General features: G+C 53.4%; 2 protein-coding genes across 4 annotated transcripts in view; one reads left to right on the forward strand and one right to left on the reverse strand.

Moving 5' to 3' along the window:
* Positions 1-338: 338 nt before the first annotated feature.
* On the reverse strand, positions 339-7,472 carry SH2D3A (SH2 domain containing 3A). Its single transcript, XM_016197917.2, has 9 exons — positions 7,342-7,472; positions 5,114-5,463; positions 4,679-4,755; positions 2,469-2,944; positions 2,238-2,353; positions 1,921-2,095; positions 1,729-1,840; positions 1,127-1,312; positions 339-499 (listed from the first exon to the last, which is right to left on the reverse strand). The coding sequence occupies exons 1-9, from the start codon at positions 7,408-7,410 to the stop codon at positions 339-341; spliced, it is 1,722 nt and encodes a 573-aa protein (XP_016053403.1). The 5' UTR covers positions 7,411-7,472.
* A 5,767-nt stretch (positions 7,473-13,239) lies between these two features.
* Positions 13,240-15,547, forward strand: part of VAV1 (vav guanine nucleotide exchange factor 1) — a 51,818-nt gene continuing 49,510 nt past the window's right edge. For all 3 annotated transcript variants that reach the window (XM_016197951.2, XM_087816011.1, XM_087816012.1), the window contains exon 1: positions 13,240-13,443. In XM_016197951.2, coding sequence (XP_016053437.2) covers positions 13,240-13,443 — 204 coding nt within the window. The remainder of the gene's footprint in view (positions 13,444-15,547) is intronic.

The following is a 15,547-nucleotide window of genomic DNA, read 5'->3' on the forward strand; positions in this document are numbered from 1 at the left end:
TGAACTCTGGCCTCTTACAGAGCTGCAAGTTCTCTTATCAGAAGCTACACTTTCACATTTGTGGGATATGTGTGGGGGTGGGGGCAGGAGATGGCAGCCAGGGCCTCCAGACACCTGGGTCTTCTGTGGGGGAGGAGGTTGCCCCTCACCCCAGGATCCCAGTTTATTTTTAGGAGGCAGGGTGGGTTCTTGCAAACCTGCCCTTACCCCTTCTGCAAGTCAGGGTGTGGGTCCTCACCCTGTTTGGCTGTGGGAGCAACTTGGGATGACTTCCTTGGTCTCCCGCTGGGATTACCAAAAGTCTGGGTGTCCCAGTGTGAAGAAGGGGATCTGGGCTCTCAGCAGTCAGGCTCCAGGCGCTGTGATAGGACGCTGAGGACATGCTGAAACTTCTCCAGACGATTGGCCCTCGGAGCCCCCTCACCCCGGCTCCCCCAGAGCAGCCTCCGGACGAAGTTGGTGGTCAGGGCCTCCTGCAGCTCAGGGTTAGGCCGGAATCCTGGGGGAAGGGCCAGATGTGCTGGGGGCAGGCCCAGGCACCTACATAGCCCCTCCTCATATCTGCCTTTTCCCCTGGGGACTTTGACCCTGCAGGGCCCTGGAGGAACTCTGCCCTAAGTACTCTGGACAGTTAAGTAGGGTAGGGGGGTGTGGGCTCTGTGGGCCTTGCAGGTGCAGGGAAAGGCGTGGCTGAGGGGATTGGGGGAGGTGAGTCTGGCCAGGGTGCATGGGGATGACGCTCTGTTCCTGGTTTGAGCTGCTAGGGTCCCCACCTTAGAGACTGTGCCTGGAGATGGAGCTGCTCCTGGGTCAGGATTTGGGGTTCTGGGCCACCCTGTGCGACAAACTTGGAAGGAAGTTGGGATGGGTGGGAGTGGGACACGTGAGTGTGACTTTGGGAGCAGGGCCCGCCCCTTTTGGGTGTAGGGCGCTTACTGTCATCCACTGCTGCTTGCCAAGCAGGCTTGGGGGCCCCTGAGGGGAGCTGTCCCAATTTGCGTGGAACTGTGGGAGGCGTGGTGGGAGACTATGGCCCCAGGCACGGTTTGGGGGCACCAGGTTAGAGCATGCGGGTTGCTTCTAAAGTTGGGACCTTCTGGCAGCCCAGCGCAGAGGGGGCGCTCACCTTGCAGGCGCTGGGCAGCTGCTTTGCGGAATTTGGGTGCGTCCTGGGCCATCTGACGCGCCCCCTGCAGGGTGCGCAGCAGCTGCTCGCAACTCTTGTCTAGCGGCCCTGGAAGTTCCTCGCCTTCCAGCAGGCGCACCACGGGTGCCACATGAGGCAGCGCCACCTCGCCGGGGTTGCAGGGTCCTGTGGAGAGAAGGGCCTGGAGTGGGCTTGGGACAGGGGGCAGGGCCTAGGGTGAAGAGGGTGGGACACTGGGCCAGGCACCCTAGGACTAAAGTAACTTGCTTGAGTCAAGGGCGTAGTATAGGGCAGGGGCGGAGCCTAAGGACTGGGGCCCGGACCAAGCCTAGTGCATAGGGTGGGGCCTAGGGTGCAGAAGGCAGAGCTTATGAGGAAGGGGTGGAGCCTAAAGTACAGTGAGGGCGGGGCCTAGGGATTGGATCCGAGGCCCAGTCGAGTGTGGAAGGCTGGGTCTAGGGTGAGGGGGGCGGGGCCTGTGGCGAAGGGTGTGGGTTACGGACAGAAGCAGTGACTTGGCCGCGGACTGGATTAGGATTCTGAGTTAGAGCTGGTGCGTGGCTCCAAATGCCGCCACTCACCGGCGCCTTCATCCAGCGCCCGCATCAGGGGCTTCAGCTCCTGCTCGAAGGCCACCGCGGCCTCGGTGTGGTTCCTTCGGAGCTGGCGCCACGTGTGTTCCAGCCGGGACACCTGGGGTAAGAACCCTGAGCATGCCCGCTTTTCCCCATCACCTGCACTCGGGCTTCCTCCCACCCCTGCACCCCATTCACCTGGGGCATGAGCAGAGCGCCCATGACAGCGGCCAGTCCCGGCAGGTCTCCCACCGCCCCCGGCCGCAGCGCCAGTGCCAGCTCCACCAGGCCCCTCAGGGCAGCCGCGCGCTCCTCCAGCGGCCCCGTGCAGCCCAGCACCGCCAGTGCGCCGGCCAGCACCAGCACCTCGTGCCTGTGGAGGCAGAGGACCAGGGTCTGGGGGCAGTGGGGAGGTGTGTATTTCGGGGTGAGGAAGGACAGATGTGGCACTGCCCATCCCCCCTCCCAGAGTAGGGAGATTTGGAGATCCTGGGAATTCCAGGTGGCTGGCTCACCTTTCCAGCAGTTCTGACCGCAAGCGATGGCCATGGGGAAGTGTGAGCAGCTCCAGGCCAGAGGCAACCCCCATGGCATCCCGCTGATCCTTGGTCACTCCCAATAGTCCCGCGGCCTAGGGGAAGTGGAGGGGGAGTGGGGAGGACAAGTGAACAGAGTAAGTGTATGGGTGTAAGGTACAGTTGGGCTTCACCTCTGTCTGGGGAGAAGGGATCAGGTATGTGATTCACCTGGCAGTCTGCCAATAGCAGGTGGAGGGCAGTGCTCCCAGGATGGTGCTCCAGGAATAGACCACGGAGAGTATGCAGGACTTTGGGTTCCAGGGGCCGATTCTGGGGGCCCATCAGGCTGGAGGGGTTGTCAGGGTGGCAGAAAGAGACCTCTGCCTGCGGTCTTGCGAAACATCTCTCCTCCTCCTCCTGGGCCTCCCACCATGGGGCTTCTGGCTCTGGGCATCTGTGGCCAGGGGGTGTTCCCTGGGCACTGGGCACTCGGAGCACCAGCTCACAGTATGTTGGGGGTTGTCCAGAGGCATCGGGCAGCACCAGTGAGGACATTCGATGTGGCTTGGTTGGTGCCTTGGCATGAAGCTGCCCATCCGAGGCCCTGAGGCTGTCAGTAATTGATCCCAGGGGAGCCAGGGTTTTCAGCAAAACAGGGTCACTACCCATGCAACGCAGGGCAAATGTGGGCACAGTGGAAGCTCCTGGGGATCACACAAGAAAGGGTTCAGGAGGTACACAGAGAAGATAGTTGAGTGGGTCCTGGTTCATCCACTCATTCAGTCAATACCCAGGTATCCCTACCTATCTTGATGTGGCTTTGAACTTTAACAACTTCCCCAGTATAAATGCTACACATCAATGGTTTGAAAATGAACTTTCTTTGACACTTACATAGTTTTATGAATTCTGAATACCACATTTTAAATTTGAATCCTTTGTTTTCGTCCCTCTGACTGAAGATGGTAAAGTACTGATGGTACAAAATTAAAATAAAAACATATTGCCCGGCTGGGTGTGGCTCAGCGGTTGAACATTGACCTTGGATCCAGGAGACAGCGGTTCAATTCCCAGTCAGGGCACAGGCCCGGGTTGCAGGCTTGATCCCCAGTCAAGGGTGTGCAGGAGGCAGCTGATCAATGACGACACTCTCATCATTGATGTTTCTATCTCTCTCCCTCTCCCATCCTCTCTCTGAAATCAGTAAAAATATATTTTAAAAAATTAAAAAAACCAAAAACATATTAATCAAAATTCACAAAACTACATAAACATCAAAGCAATGGAATTTATCAAACCTTCAAATGATGTCTTTTGTTGTTAAGTTTGTAGCATGTTTACTTCCAAGGTTATTAGAACTTAAAACCACACCCAGACTTCTGGGAGATTCTATACTTACAAAGCATTTAAATAGACCCTGTTATAGGGGCTTAACAACTTCCCATGTTTCTCAGCATGCCCTGAACACTGGCCAAAGTCCTCACAGTAGCCCAAAAAGCTCTCAAACTCGGAGCCCCAGATCTCTCTGACTTTCCCTCACTCCTGCTGCTTCAGCTACATTCACCTCCTTTTGGCTGAATGAGTAGTTCAAACTCTTGTTCTGCTCCAGGACCTTTGCACTCGTTCCTTCTGTTGGTGTGTGTGTGTGTGTGTGTGTGTGTGTGTGTGTGTGTGTGTGTGAGAGGCTTTCACCCCAGTTATCCACATCCTTCCCTTCCTTATGTCCTCAAAATCTTTCTCTATGGGGCCTTTCCTGACTGCTACTTAAAGTCTCCTCTATTTTGTTGTGCTTTTAATTTTTACCCCAAATCATACATAATTGACTTATTTTTGTTGTTCTTAGTCTGTCTTCCTCTAACAGGATGTTAGCTTCACTAGGGCAGAAATCTTTGTCTTTCTCGTTCATTGATGTATCTCAGCACGTAATACAGTAACTGGAATGTGGAGAGGGCTTATGTTAAACGGGGTGGGGGATGGATAGGGCAGACAAGGCAGACCGGGCATGAGGGAGACCTTCTTTAGGTAGGATGATTTGGGTAAGCTTTTTTGAGGCATTCATGTTGGGTGAGAAGCAGTCAGAAAAAGATTAGGGGAATGGGCTTTCTAATGGCAAGAATAGCTAGTGCAAAGGCCCTGAGGTAGGAACAAATGTGAAATGTTCTAGCAACCGAAAGGAAGACTGTGTGACTGGAGTGAGGGGCATACGGCAAGAGTTATTAGGGAGATCAGCCATGGTCAGAACACATAGGGTTTCTTAGAATAACTGTAAACCCACATTAAGCACCTACAAAGTTCTTATGTGTTTTTTAACCACTGTGACCACTTAGAGAGCATCATTGTCCCCATTTCCCAAAAGGTTAAGTCACCTGCTCAAGATCACTCAGGGAATGAGGGGCAAAGAAATCTCTGAGCCATAGGCTGTCCTGGGAGACTCTCACCTGGTTCAGAGTGGCCTTCTCTCGACTGCCCCACATGCTCCAAACCTGCAGGCTGACTGTCACTCCACTTCCTGGCCCTGGGGGACAGAGATGGGATAGAAGTGTATTCCCAGCCTGAGCAGGGCAGCCCAACCAACGCCCAGAACCCTCTACCTGCAGTCACTCAGGACCACTGGATCTCACCCAGGATGCTCTGCCCCCAGGGGACTTGGCAAGGTCAGAAGACACTTTTTGTTTGCCACAACTAGGGAGTGGAGTGGGGGGGATTCTACTGGCATCTAGTAGATAGAGACCAGGGATGCTGCTCAACATCCTGAAATGCACAGGACAGTTCCACACAACCAAGAATGACCTGGCCCCAAGTGTCAACCCTGCCGAAGTGAAAAAACCCAGGGAGTTTGGGTGTCGCCGTTAAGGTCGGGAGCCTGTGAGTACCTGAGGAGCTCTGTCCGAGTGCTGCTGTCTAGGAGGGTGTCCTCACTAAAGCTGCGTTGAATAGGCTCCTGCCGCATCACCGGCCTGGAGGCGATAGCCCCTGTAGCCTGCGTCAGTGGACGCTGGCCAGTCACATAGCTGCGAATCAGGGCAGGCAGGCTTGGGAAACGCTCATCCTCCAGCTGAAAGAGCGCTGTGGGCCGGCCTGGCCGGGGACGCAAAGCCACACGGAGCACCTCAAAGTGTAGGACCGAGCCCCGCCAGCGGCAGGAGATCACAGGGTGCCCTCCACGGGACCCAGACGCGCGAACCAAGAAGTCACCGTCTTGCCTAAGAAGAGCCTCTGCCTTCTGGGGATGGAGAACAGGGGGCAGGGGGTTTAGGCATGAGCCCAGATCAGTAGTTAATTGTACCTCACAACCCCCACCCAAGAAAAGCCATCCAGAGACTGGGTAGTTTGGTACCAAACTGTTTACCCTTTTCTCATGGGCACGCCTCTGGACTACATTTCCCAGGCTCCCTTGCGCTTGGAGCTATCATGTGACAAGATCTGGCCAATGGGAGGAGGGCAGAAGTACAGTGGGGGACTGTCCACGAAGGGCCCATAAAAAGCCCTCCTGCAAAGTCCTACAGGTTCTGCCCCCTCCCGTGTGGCTTAGTTGGTTGGGGGTCGCCCTGTGCACCCAAAGGTTGTGAGTTTGATTCTCTGTCGGGTCACATACCCAGGTTGCAGATTCAATCTCTGGTCAGGGTGTGTCAGGGCATGGGCAGGAGGCAACCCATGGATATTTCTCTTACATCAATGTTTCTCTCTCTCTCTCTCCCTAAAATCAATAAAAATATATTTAAAAGAATTGTTTTTAATCCTATAGATTCTGTTTCCTATTTGTCAGCTGATGTCAACAAAGTCCTGGCATAAGGCTGAGCCACAAGATGGAAAGTGCTTAGGTCCTGACTGATTTCTGGAGCTCCAATTCCTCACTCCCCAACCACCTTGGACTGTGACATAAACAAGCCCTTAAATGTGTATTGTGTTTAGCCAGTGACATCTTGGAAATGTTTGTTATAGCTCCTAGCTGATGCTGACTGGTACAACTTCCAATCTGAGTAAATACGCTGGCTTGCTTTGCAAATGTGGGTTCAAAATAAGCCATTAGTTGGATTCTTCCAGTGTGTGGCCCATAAATCCTCTATAAAAATTTCAAGTTGTCCTATGACAGCTGCGATGGCTAGTGTGAAAACAGGGGCTGAGGGCTCTGATATCAGAGAGACAAAGCACAGCTGGTGATAGGGGCTGGGGACTGAACAATATATGCAGTGGACACATGTATAGCCCTACTGGATGCCAGGTGCTGCTTTAGGTGTAAAACATATGAACTCATTTAATCCTTTGCCAAAGTTAAATGGTAGGTAATATTATCCCCATTTTACAGATGAGCAAACTGAGACCCAGAGAGGTTAACTATCTTAGCCTAGGTCACACAGAATGTAAGTTGCAGGGCTGGGATTTAATCCCAGGATGTCTGACTAGAGTGTGGGATTTTAATCACTAAGCTATACAACCTCTCATGCTTTGATTGGATGCTCAGGGTCCCGGGACTCCTGAAGGTGACACCTGAGTTGAAGATGAAGGTGGGGAGCCTCGAACTGAGAGAGAGATGGGGTCCTGGTGGCCACAGGTGCCTGGGACCCAGAGAAAGAGAGAGAGACAAGCAGAGCCAAGGGGTGCTTTGAGGGATCTAGGACCTTCTTTAATCTCTGTTACCATCCTCAGCACCATCCCAAAGAAAGTGATAATTTAAAAATAAGGAGTGGCCCAGCCAGGTGTAGCTCAGCGGTTGAGCATTGACCTAGGATCCAGGAGATCACAGTTCGATTCCTGGTCAGGGTACATGCCCAGGTTGCTGGCTCTATCCCCAATCGGGGCCGTGCAGGAGGCCGCCGATCAATGACTCTCTCATCACTGATGTTTCTGTCTCTCTCTCTCTCTCCTTCTCCCCTCCTTTCTCTGAAACCAATAAAGATATACTTAAAAATAAATTAAAAAATAAAAATAAAGAGTGATATGTCACACCAACCAAGCTTCAAGACAGTCCCCAGTCTCCCAGCCACCCCTTCCAATAGCCCTTGATCCTAAATTCCTCTTCTAGGACCCAAGAGTCTCCAGCAGGTCAAGGGCAGGAGAGGCTCCCTGTGGCATGTTGCTGAGGCCCTGCAGAAGGCAGTACCTGGCGGGACAGAGGACCGTGGTACCAGGGTTGGCTGGCAAAGTCCTCTCCATCCTGTGGCACCTGCATGGAGCTTTTGGGGACAGTGGATGCTGGGGTTGAGTTCTGCACTTTCAACAGGCCTCAGTCTTCTACGCCTGTAAAATGGAAATAATTATTCCTGCTTCCTGAGTGGCTCATGTTTTTTTTTTCTTTTGTGTGTGTTCTTAGTTTTAGAGACAGCAGCCCATATCCTATCAAACCTTAAAATGCATCTCTCTCTCTGTATATGCATATATATGTATTATATAAATATATATTATATTCTAAATTAAACAAGTTAATCATAGTCATATTTATATATATATAAATATATATACCAGCTATATAGATATATGCCAGATTACAGTTGGCCCTTGAACAATGCAGGGGTTAGGGGTGCTGACCCCTGCACAATTGAAAATCTGTATATAACTTTTGACTCCCCCAAAACTTAACTACTAATATCCTATGATTGATCAGAAGCCTCACAGATAACATAGTCGATTAACACATATTTTGTATGTTATATATATTATATACTGTATTTTTACAATAAAGTAAAGCTACAGGAAAGAAAATGTTATTAAGAAAACCATAAGGAAGAGAAAATACATTTACAGTATTTATTGAAATTAATTCACATATAAGTGGACCTGTGCATTTTAAGCCCATGTTGTTCAAGGGTCAACTGTTTATATATATAAAGTCAGGCTATGAGTAACTTTAATTTAGAATTGGCTGTGATTTCATGGAAACAGCCATGCACTCACTGGGATTCTTGCAAAGGGAGAAGACTTATGCAGTGCTTTAATATGTAATGGCATTTTATGCAGATGACGTAATGCTCCTGGTTGTAGAAATTTAATTAAGTAATTCACTCAAACCAATATTTATGTGGCACCCACTCTGTGCCAGGCGCTGTTCTAGGTGCTAGAGACCCAGCAGTAAACAAAACAGACTGGAGACCACAGCTGGTCTAGTGTGGGAGATGGTGATTAAGAAAATAAATAGATGAGCTTGTAGGTAGGTCAGAGAGAGCCAAGCGGAAAGATCTAGCCAGGTATGGGATGTGAAGATCCTAGTGGAGGAGCTCTGACTTTCCATCGGGTGGCCTGGGAAGGTCTCAGTCAGTACAACTGGAATGATTTTGAGGGAGCGAGCCTGGTGGTTCTCAGGGTGAAAGAACATTCCAGGCCAGAGGAAATTTAATTTACTAATTTCCATAGCTCCTAAGCAGTCCTTGTGCACACAAAAGGATTCTTAGGATTTAAGAAAATCTAACTTGTACATGGCTTTCCAATGTAACACCACATTTAAGGACATTGAAAGGTCACATCTTTGTAGAAATGTCAGCAAATGCAATTTTGGAGCCGATATATTTCATTATAATTACAGTCAAATTTAGATGCCAGACACTTTGGGACTCCCTTGGTCATCAGGCAGGCCTATCTCAAGTATCTGGTGGAGAAAGCCCACCCTGGGGAGGAGGGAAGCAAGGGATCTGCTTCTCACTCTCTACCCTGCAAGGTCTTCGAGGCCTGGTCAGGGTCTGCAGGAAAACAGCACCAGGATTCTTACATCCTGAGTCAGCCTGGCTGAGGGCCTGAAAGGGGCAGGAAGTACTCAGGCCAGCCCTAGGTGACTTTAGGGGTGGGGAGCTGGGCCTGGAGCTGGCTCCAGGCAATGCATACCTGAACACCAGGTGTGTCTCCTGGGTGCCTGTGCACTTCCTGTTTGTCAGCTGGACCAGGCCCAGTCTCCGTCTTAAGAGTCCCCAACTCCAGGTTCCTCTGTCTCATGTCCCCCTTAGTGGACATCAAGGTGCACCACTGACAAAATTCTGGTTAGTTGGGAGTGGGGAAGCTTAGGGTGGGCACAGGTCAGCCACAGGCTAAGTCATCCTCCTGCCCTGCTTCTTTTGGAATAATTTCTATATATTTGGGCAGGGGAGAGAGGAAGGGGGCAGAATCAGGAGAGAGGGTGATGTAGGGGCAAGCATGGGGAAAGGAGGGAGAGGGTATTCATGGCCTATAGACCATATACATGTGTACATGTCGCAGGCACCAGCACATAGACACATGGACACAGATGGACAAACTTGACACTGAGCAACCACCAATTGGCTGAGCACTTACTGTGTGCTGTTCTAGACCCTGGAAATACAGTGATGACAGAGACCTGCCTTCGCCCTTCGCTGTCTGGTGGACAAAACACACAACAAAACAAGAATAAATTCTAAGAATAATCAATACAGGTGGTAAAACAGGGAGAGGTGATAAGATGGCTGGAGGGGGCAGGCTACTTTAAGTAGCCTAGTCAGGAAGGTCTCTCCCAGAAGGTGACTCTGGAGCTGAGTCTTTAGTAAAGGGAAGGAGATAGTTATGCAAAGATTTGGGAGAAACAGCAGTTCAGGTGCAGGGTGTACAACAAATCCAAAGGTGAGATGGAACTTGCTTTTTACACTTGACATCATCAAGGAGGCCAGTGTGGCTGGAATGCAGTAAGCAAAGAGCTAAGTGGAGAGCCAGCGAGGTCGGCAGGGGCGAGGCCATGCAGGAACTGCTGGGCACCAAATTTTCACCTCTGTAGGACAGAACTGGAGCTATGGAAGGGTTTTTAGTGAGGGAGGGGCACAATCTGGTTTGTGGCTTAAAAAGGCAGATCAGGCAAAAGTGGAAGCAGTGAGGATCGCCGTGTTGCAAAGGAAACACGCTTAGAGGAGCACGCCCAGGCACGCCCAGGTACACGGACACTCGTAATGCACCGCGACCCAACCGGGCACCCGGCGACCCACTCTACGTCCGCGGACAAGTTGGACCGACAGCCAGCCAGACCCTCCCTGGGTGCCGGCGGCCCCACCTGAAAAAGAGAGGATTCCCCACCCGAGTAATCCCCTGGTCCTGGATGCACCCGGGGCCCTTCACTCACCTGGGACGGCACCCACGGAGCTCCCGAGAGGCCGGAGCGGTACCGGAGCCTGACGTTCTACCGCCCCGGGCCCCTCCCACCAGGCGAGGTGGGAACCGAGCCCAATCACCGGGCCCTGGCCCCTAAGACCCGCCCCTCGATACCACGCCCCCCTTCGGACCCCGCCTCCAAGGCTTCTCACGCTCCGCCCCCTCAGAACCTTTTCTCGCAGTAACCACGTCGCCTTTGGGTATTACTGTACCTCCTTCTGCTTTTCTTAATATGTCTTTATTGATTTCAGAGAGAGGAAGGGAGAGGGAGAGAGAGAGAGAAACATCAATGATGAGAAAGTCATTGATCGGCTGCCTCCCGCACGCCCCCAAATGGGGGTCGAGCCCGCAACCCGGCCCTGCGCCCTGACCGGGAATCGAACCGCGATCTCCTGGGCGATGCGCGACCGCTGAGCCACGCGCGGCCGGGCGCAGCACCTTCTTCACAGACCACAGCGCCCTGGGAAACTCCGCTCTTCCCTTAAAGTGGGCCCGGCCCCTCAGGACACCGCCCCGCCCCCTCCGCTGGCCACGCCCATTCCCCCCCTGTCGCTTTTGTCCCGCTTAGAATTTGGCTCCTCCAGAAAAAAGAAAAAAAGAAAAAAAAAAGGAAAAAAAAAAAAAAGAACTTGGCTCCTCCATTACCCTCGGGCTGGCCCTAAGTCGCCCCCGCCCCTCGGGAAGCGGGAAGGGGTATCTCTCCCGCTGTCGCCCCTCAGGGTTCCGGGAAAGGGCGGGGCGGCCCCTAGGAGTTTTCTGGCTAGGCGAGGGTTGGCGGCAGCTGTGACGTGGAGGGGTGCGCTTCCTCTAGACCGCCCCCTCGGGTTTCCGGGAGTGGAACCCCAGCTGAGTGTTGGGGTTTTGTGGAGAGATGCGGGAAGACGCCACAGCCTCCCCCAGTGCCAGCGCGATGGAGCTGAGCTAGACTGAAGGGACATGGGGGGTGGGGAGAACACGCAGGTGGTTTTCCGGGTGGGAGGAAGGAGGCGGTGGATCTTGCATCGTGACGCCTGGAGGCAGGCATGAGAAAGGTGGGGGGATCGGGAACGAGAGAGGGAACGCTCTGGCCACGTCTATGGAGGAGGAAGGGAAGGGAGGGAGGAAAGCAAGCAGTCGTCGCAGCTGACATTTACTCAGTCCTGGCTGCTTGCCAGGACTGGACTGCTCGCCCGACCTGCCTCAGTGCACTTGATTTTTACCTAGGCCACTCAACGAGGTAGGTACTATTTTCATCACCCCCATTTTCCAGATGCAGAAACTGAGGCACCGGATAGCTAAGCCACATGCCCAAATTGAGCCGGTTTGTGAGTGGTCGATTCAAACGTGGAGCCCTGGAGGGCCATCCTGTCTTCCTCGCTTTCTTCTTGGCAGCCCCACCATCTCTGATGCCTACCATAATTCTAAATGGTCACCCATTTTACAGATGAGGAAGTTGACACATAGAGAGCGAAGGATGCTTGAGGATGAAGTTTAGCACCTGTAGGACCGCAAAGCTGGAAACTTCCAGTTTGGGCTGGACTTCCCGCCCTCATGTGGAAGAGGGGGCTCAGGAAGGGCTGAGGGGAGTATCTTTTCCTTGACCTTCTCTCCCGCCTAATTTTGATACAGTCAGAGGGTAGGGGGTTATATCCAGGGAAGGGGCCTAGCGCCCCCCAGTGGTTACAAGAATTAAAAAAGAAAATTCAAGGTGTGTCTAGGGAGATTGAGGCGAGGAGGGGAGGCTACTCACAACTTGGGAGAGAGGCTTCATAGACAAGATGATTTTAGGTGGTAAGGGCTACGAACACAGTAAATGTTTGCTAAACAAGGCAATTAACAACGTCGCTAGCGAAGTCTATAAGGAGAGAGTTGATAGTGACCAGGGCCATGGGGATACATGGATGGATTTGGGATAAATGTCAGAGCTTTCAACCATTTGTTTGTTTGTTTATCCATTCATTCAACAAATATTTATGGAGCACGTATATGTGCTGGGGGGAGTGTCCAGCACATAAGAGACACATTTCTAAATAGACAATAAAGAAATAAGTATAATAAAATGTCAGATTTGATCAAGGCTTAAAGTAGGAATAAGGTGTGATGGGGTGGGATAAAAGGCTGATTTGAAACAGGGAGGTTTGAGAAGAAGACTTCATGAGAAGGTGACATTGAGCAAAGACCTGTAGGTGGTGTGGGAACTAGCAGTGAAGTTGCCTAAGGCAGGGGAGGAACATGTGCAAAGGTCCTGGGGGCAGGACCATGCCTGACTTGTTGGAGGAGCAGCAGGAGGCCTGGGCGGCAAGTGAGAGAAAGGGGTGTGGAGGGATTGAGGGCAGGGAGCGTTTAGGGAAGTCAGGTTTGATCGGGACTTGTGGGTTGCATGGAGGACTTTTACCCCAAAGAGGAAGGTGTGTGACAAGGGGGGTAACATCCCGACTTGACTCAGGTGCTCCCAGGCGCCCTCTGGCTGTTGTGGGGCGAATAGACTGGAGCCAGGGGGCGGGAGCCCAGGGACCAGGGCGGAGGAGACTGCGCTGGTCCAGGCGAGCGCTGATGGGGCTGGACCTGGGTGGAGGCAGAGAAGGGAGGCGTGAGCAGAGGCAGGATTTTGAGTATTTTCAGGTGTTCCTGCTAAAGGGTTGGATACGGAGAAGGGCGGGCTGTTAGCCTGACCTCGGGCAGCCCCTCTCCCATTGCAGGTGTTGCGCTGGGGAGGGAAGGGTCCCGCGTGGAAGGGGCTGGGCTAGGCGAGGCTGGACTGCAGGTGCCACCCCCGCCCCCACCCCCTAAAGCTCCTCCTCTTCCACCCCCTCGCCCGTCGACAGTTACAGGCGCAGAAGAGGAAGTGGTAGCTAGTAGCACCGGCTGGCGGGCCGGCGGGCAGGCGGGTGGGCGGTGGAGGCTGCGAGGGCGCGCGGGCAGGCCCGGGGAGGCGGCAGCCATGGAGCTGTGGCGACAGTGCACCCACTGGCTGATCCAGTGCCGGGTGCTGCCGCCCAGCCACCGTGTGACCTGGGACGGGGCCCAGGTGTGCGAGCTGGCACAGGCCCTTCGGGATGGGGTCCTTCTCTGCCAGCTGCTTAACAACCTGCTGCCCCACGCCATCAACTTACGCGAGGTCAACCTGCGCCCCCAGATGTCCCAGGTGAGCCCGCCGCGGACTGCGAGACCGCGGGTTGGAAGTGGGGGGCGTTCCAGGCTGGCTGGTGCACTGTGCCTCTGGCCCGGCGATGCAGAGCGACATATACCAGCTCTGCGCTGGCTTAGGGGCAGGGGGATGTGTGGAAGGTAACACTGACATTTTGGGGTGACCCGCCCCAGGTTAACAGGGACTCGTTCGTAAGCACGGAGTGAGCCCAAATCTAGGCTGAGAACTGGCAAGCTGGGGGTTAACCGCTCCTGAGCCCCAGGCTGACTTTACAGGGGTTCAAGGCCCCAGGTGCCATCCTCTGGGAGTCTTGAGGGGATGCCTAGGAACCCTCTGGTTGGCCAACAGGGTGCCTAAGGTTTTCTTATATCCCCTACCCCCAGATTCTGGCTGTGGGGGAAGGGCATCCTCCACCTCCTTCCCCACATGTGTCTCCTCCTCCGGGCCCTGGGCCCCTTCCTTCCCCTCACATCTCCTTCCCCTTGGCTTCCTGCCTGGGCCTGGGGCAGCTTGGGGTAGGTGGGGGGCCGTGACCAGGACTCTGCTCTTCCTAGCTCCCTCCATCCCCTGGGGGACTTTGAGGAGCTGGTCTTGAGCCCCCGAGAGTGGGTTCTGGGGTTTGGGAGCCTAGGAATAGCTGCACTTTCTCAGCGATTTCTGTAAGGGCTAAGGGTCCAGAAGGAGGCAGATTTGACTGTGACCGCCCCCGGCTCAGGAAATACATTCAAGTCCCTATTTGAATGCGGTTGGGGTGGGGGAGGTAACAGGACTGGATGCTCTCTCGTAGCACCTTCTGGTTCTCTATGGCTGCCTGGGTGCTGGGTGGAAGTGGTGTATGCTGCTGGGTGGGGGCTGGGGGTTCCCCACCTGCCATGGGGGTCTGAGGGGACCCATAGGCCAGCCCTTAGGCTCTATGCCTGGATGAATGCCTTGTCCAGAGGAGCTGTAGGCTGTGTGTGTGTGTGTGTGCAGCAGTTAGGGCATCCATTGCCTCCTCTCTGGTCTGAGGTGCCATGTGCAGGTGGGGGAGGGGAAATGGCTGCTCAGGGAGTGGGATCCGTGGGGGTCCTTGGGGGCATTTTCTGGGGACAGAGCCATGGGTGGAGAGGTGAGTGGCTCCCACTTCCTAGCCCAGGCAGGATTTCTTAATGGAATGAGGGAGCTCCAGAGACCTCTCTCCTCCGTGGCCAGCCCTTCTGGCCACAGGCATCCTGAATTTGCCTACAGGCCTCAGATCTGCAAGGAGGCAAGGTCCCCAGTGAGGCTTCAATAGCAGCTAATGGGAAAGTGGATAGACTTAAGGATGAACTTCCACTCCTGCATGCATCTTACCTGAAGCTGGTTCTCTGATGAAAAGCAAGGGGATGTGGCATTAATGTCTAGGAGGGCAGCTGCAGGGACTCCAGGAACCATCCTAATTCTATTTTCTGGGCAATGTCATGGACCCAGGCCCAGGCCTGGCCCTCAAGGTGCTCCCAGACTGGGGAAATGTAACCAGACATCCACAGCCCCTTGTTGTCTGGACTGTGGTAGAGGGATAAATCTTTGGGCTGGGGGTCCTAGAGCAAAGGCAAGGCTTTGCCTGAGGAAGTCTGGCTTTCTCCAAGAAGAGACATTTGTGCTGGGTTTTGAAGAGTGAGTAGGAGCTCTGTGCCCTTCTGCCCCTGCCCATTTTGGCTTCCTTCAAAGCTCAGCTCCCTGCCCCATTCACAGTGGAGATGTGTGCAGGAAGCTAAAACATTAAGTCAGAGGGAGGTGCCACAAGAACAGCATCTCTAGGTTTGCAAGTCCCTGTCTGTCAACAGATGTAAGCCAGGGCCATGGGGTGTAGAAGGGCGGAGGGAGAAAAGGGAGGGTGCTCCTGAAGGGTATGGGAGGGGGAAAGGGGCTAGGCATAAATAAAGGTGTGGAGGCTAGAATAAGGGTGCTTTCCAGTTTCTCTCCTTTCCTTTTCATAGTTCCTCCGCTTTTGCTCAGTTGTTTCTAGGGAAGAGGGTGGGAAGAGCATATTTAAACATTCATTCATTTGTCAACAATTACAATGTATGTCGGACCTCTTCTTGTGACCAAGACAGTGGGAACAGGACACACACAAACCCCT

The sequence above is a fragment of the Miniopterus natalensis genome, chromosome 4, assembly GCF_054644295.1.
Source record: "Miniopterus natalensis isolate mMinNat1 chromosome 4, mMinNat1.hap1, whole genome shotgun sequence".
Lineage (NCBI taxonomy): Eukaryota > Metazoa > Chordata > Mammalia > Chiroptera > Miniopteridae > Miniopterus > Miniopterus natalensis.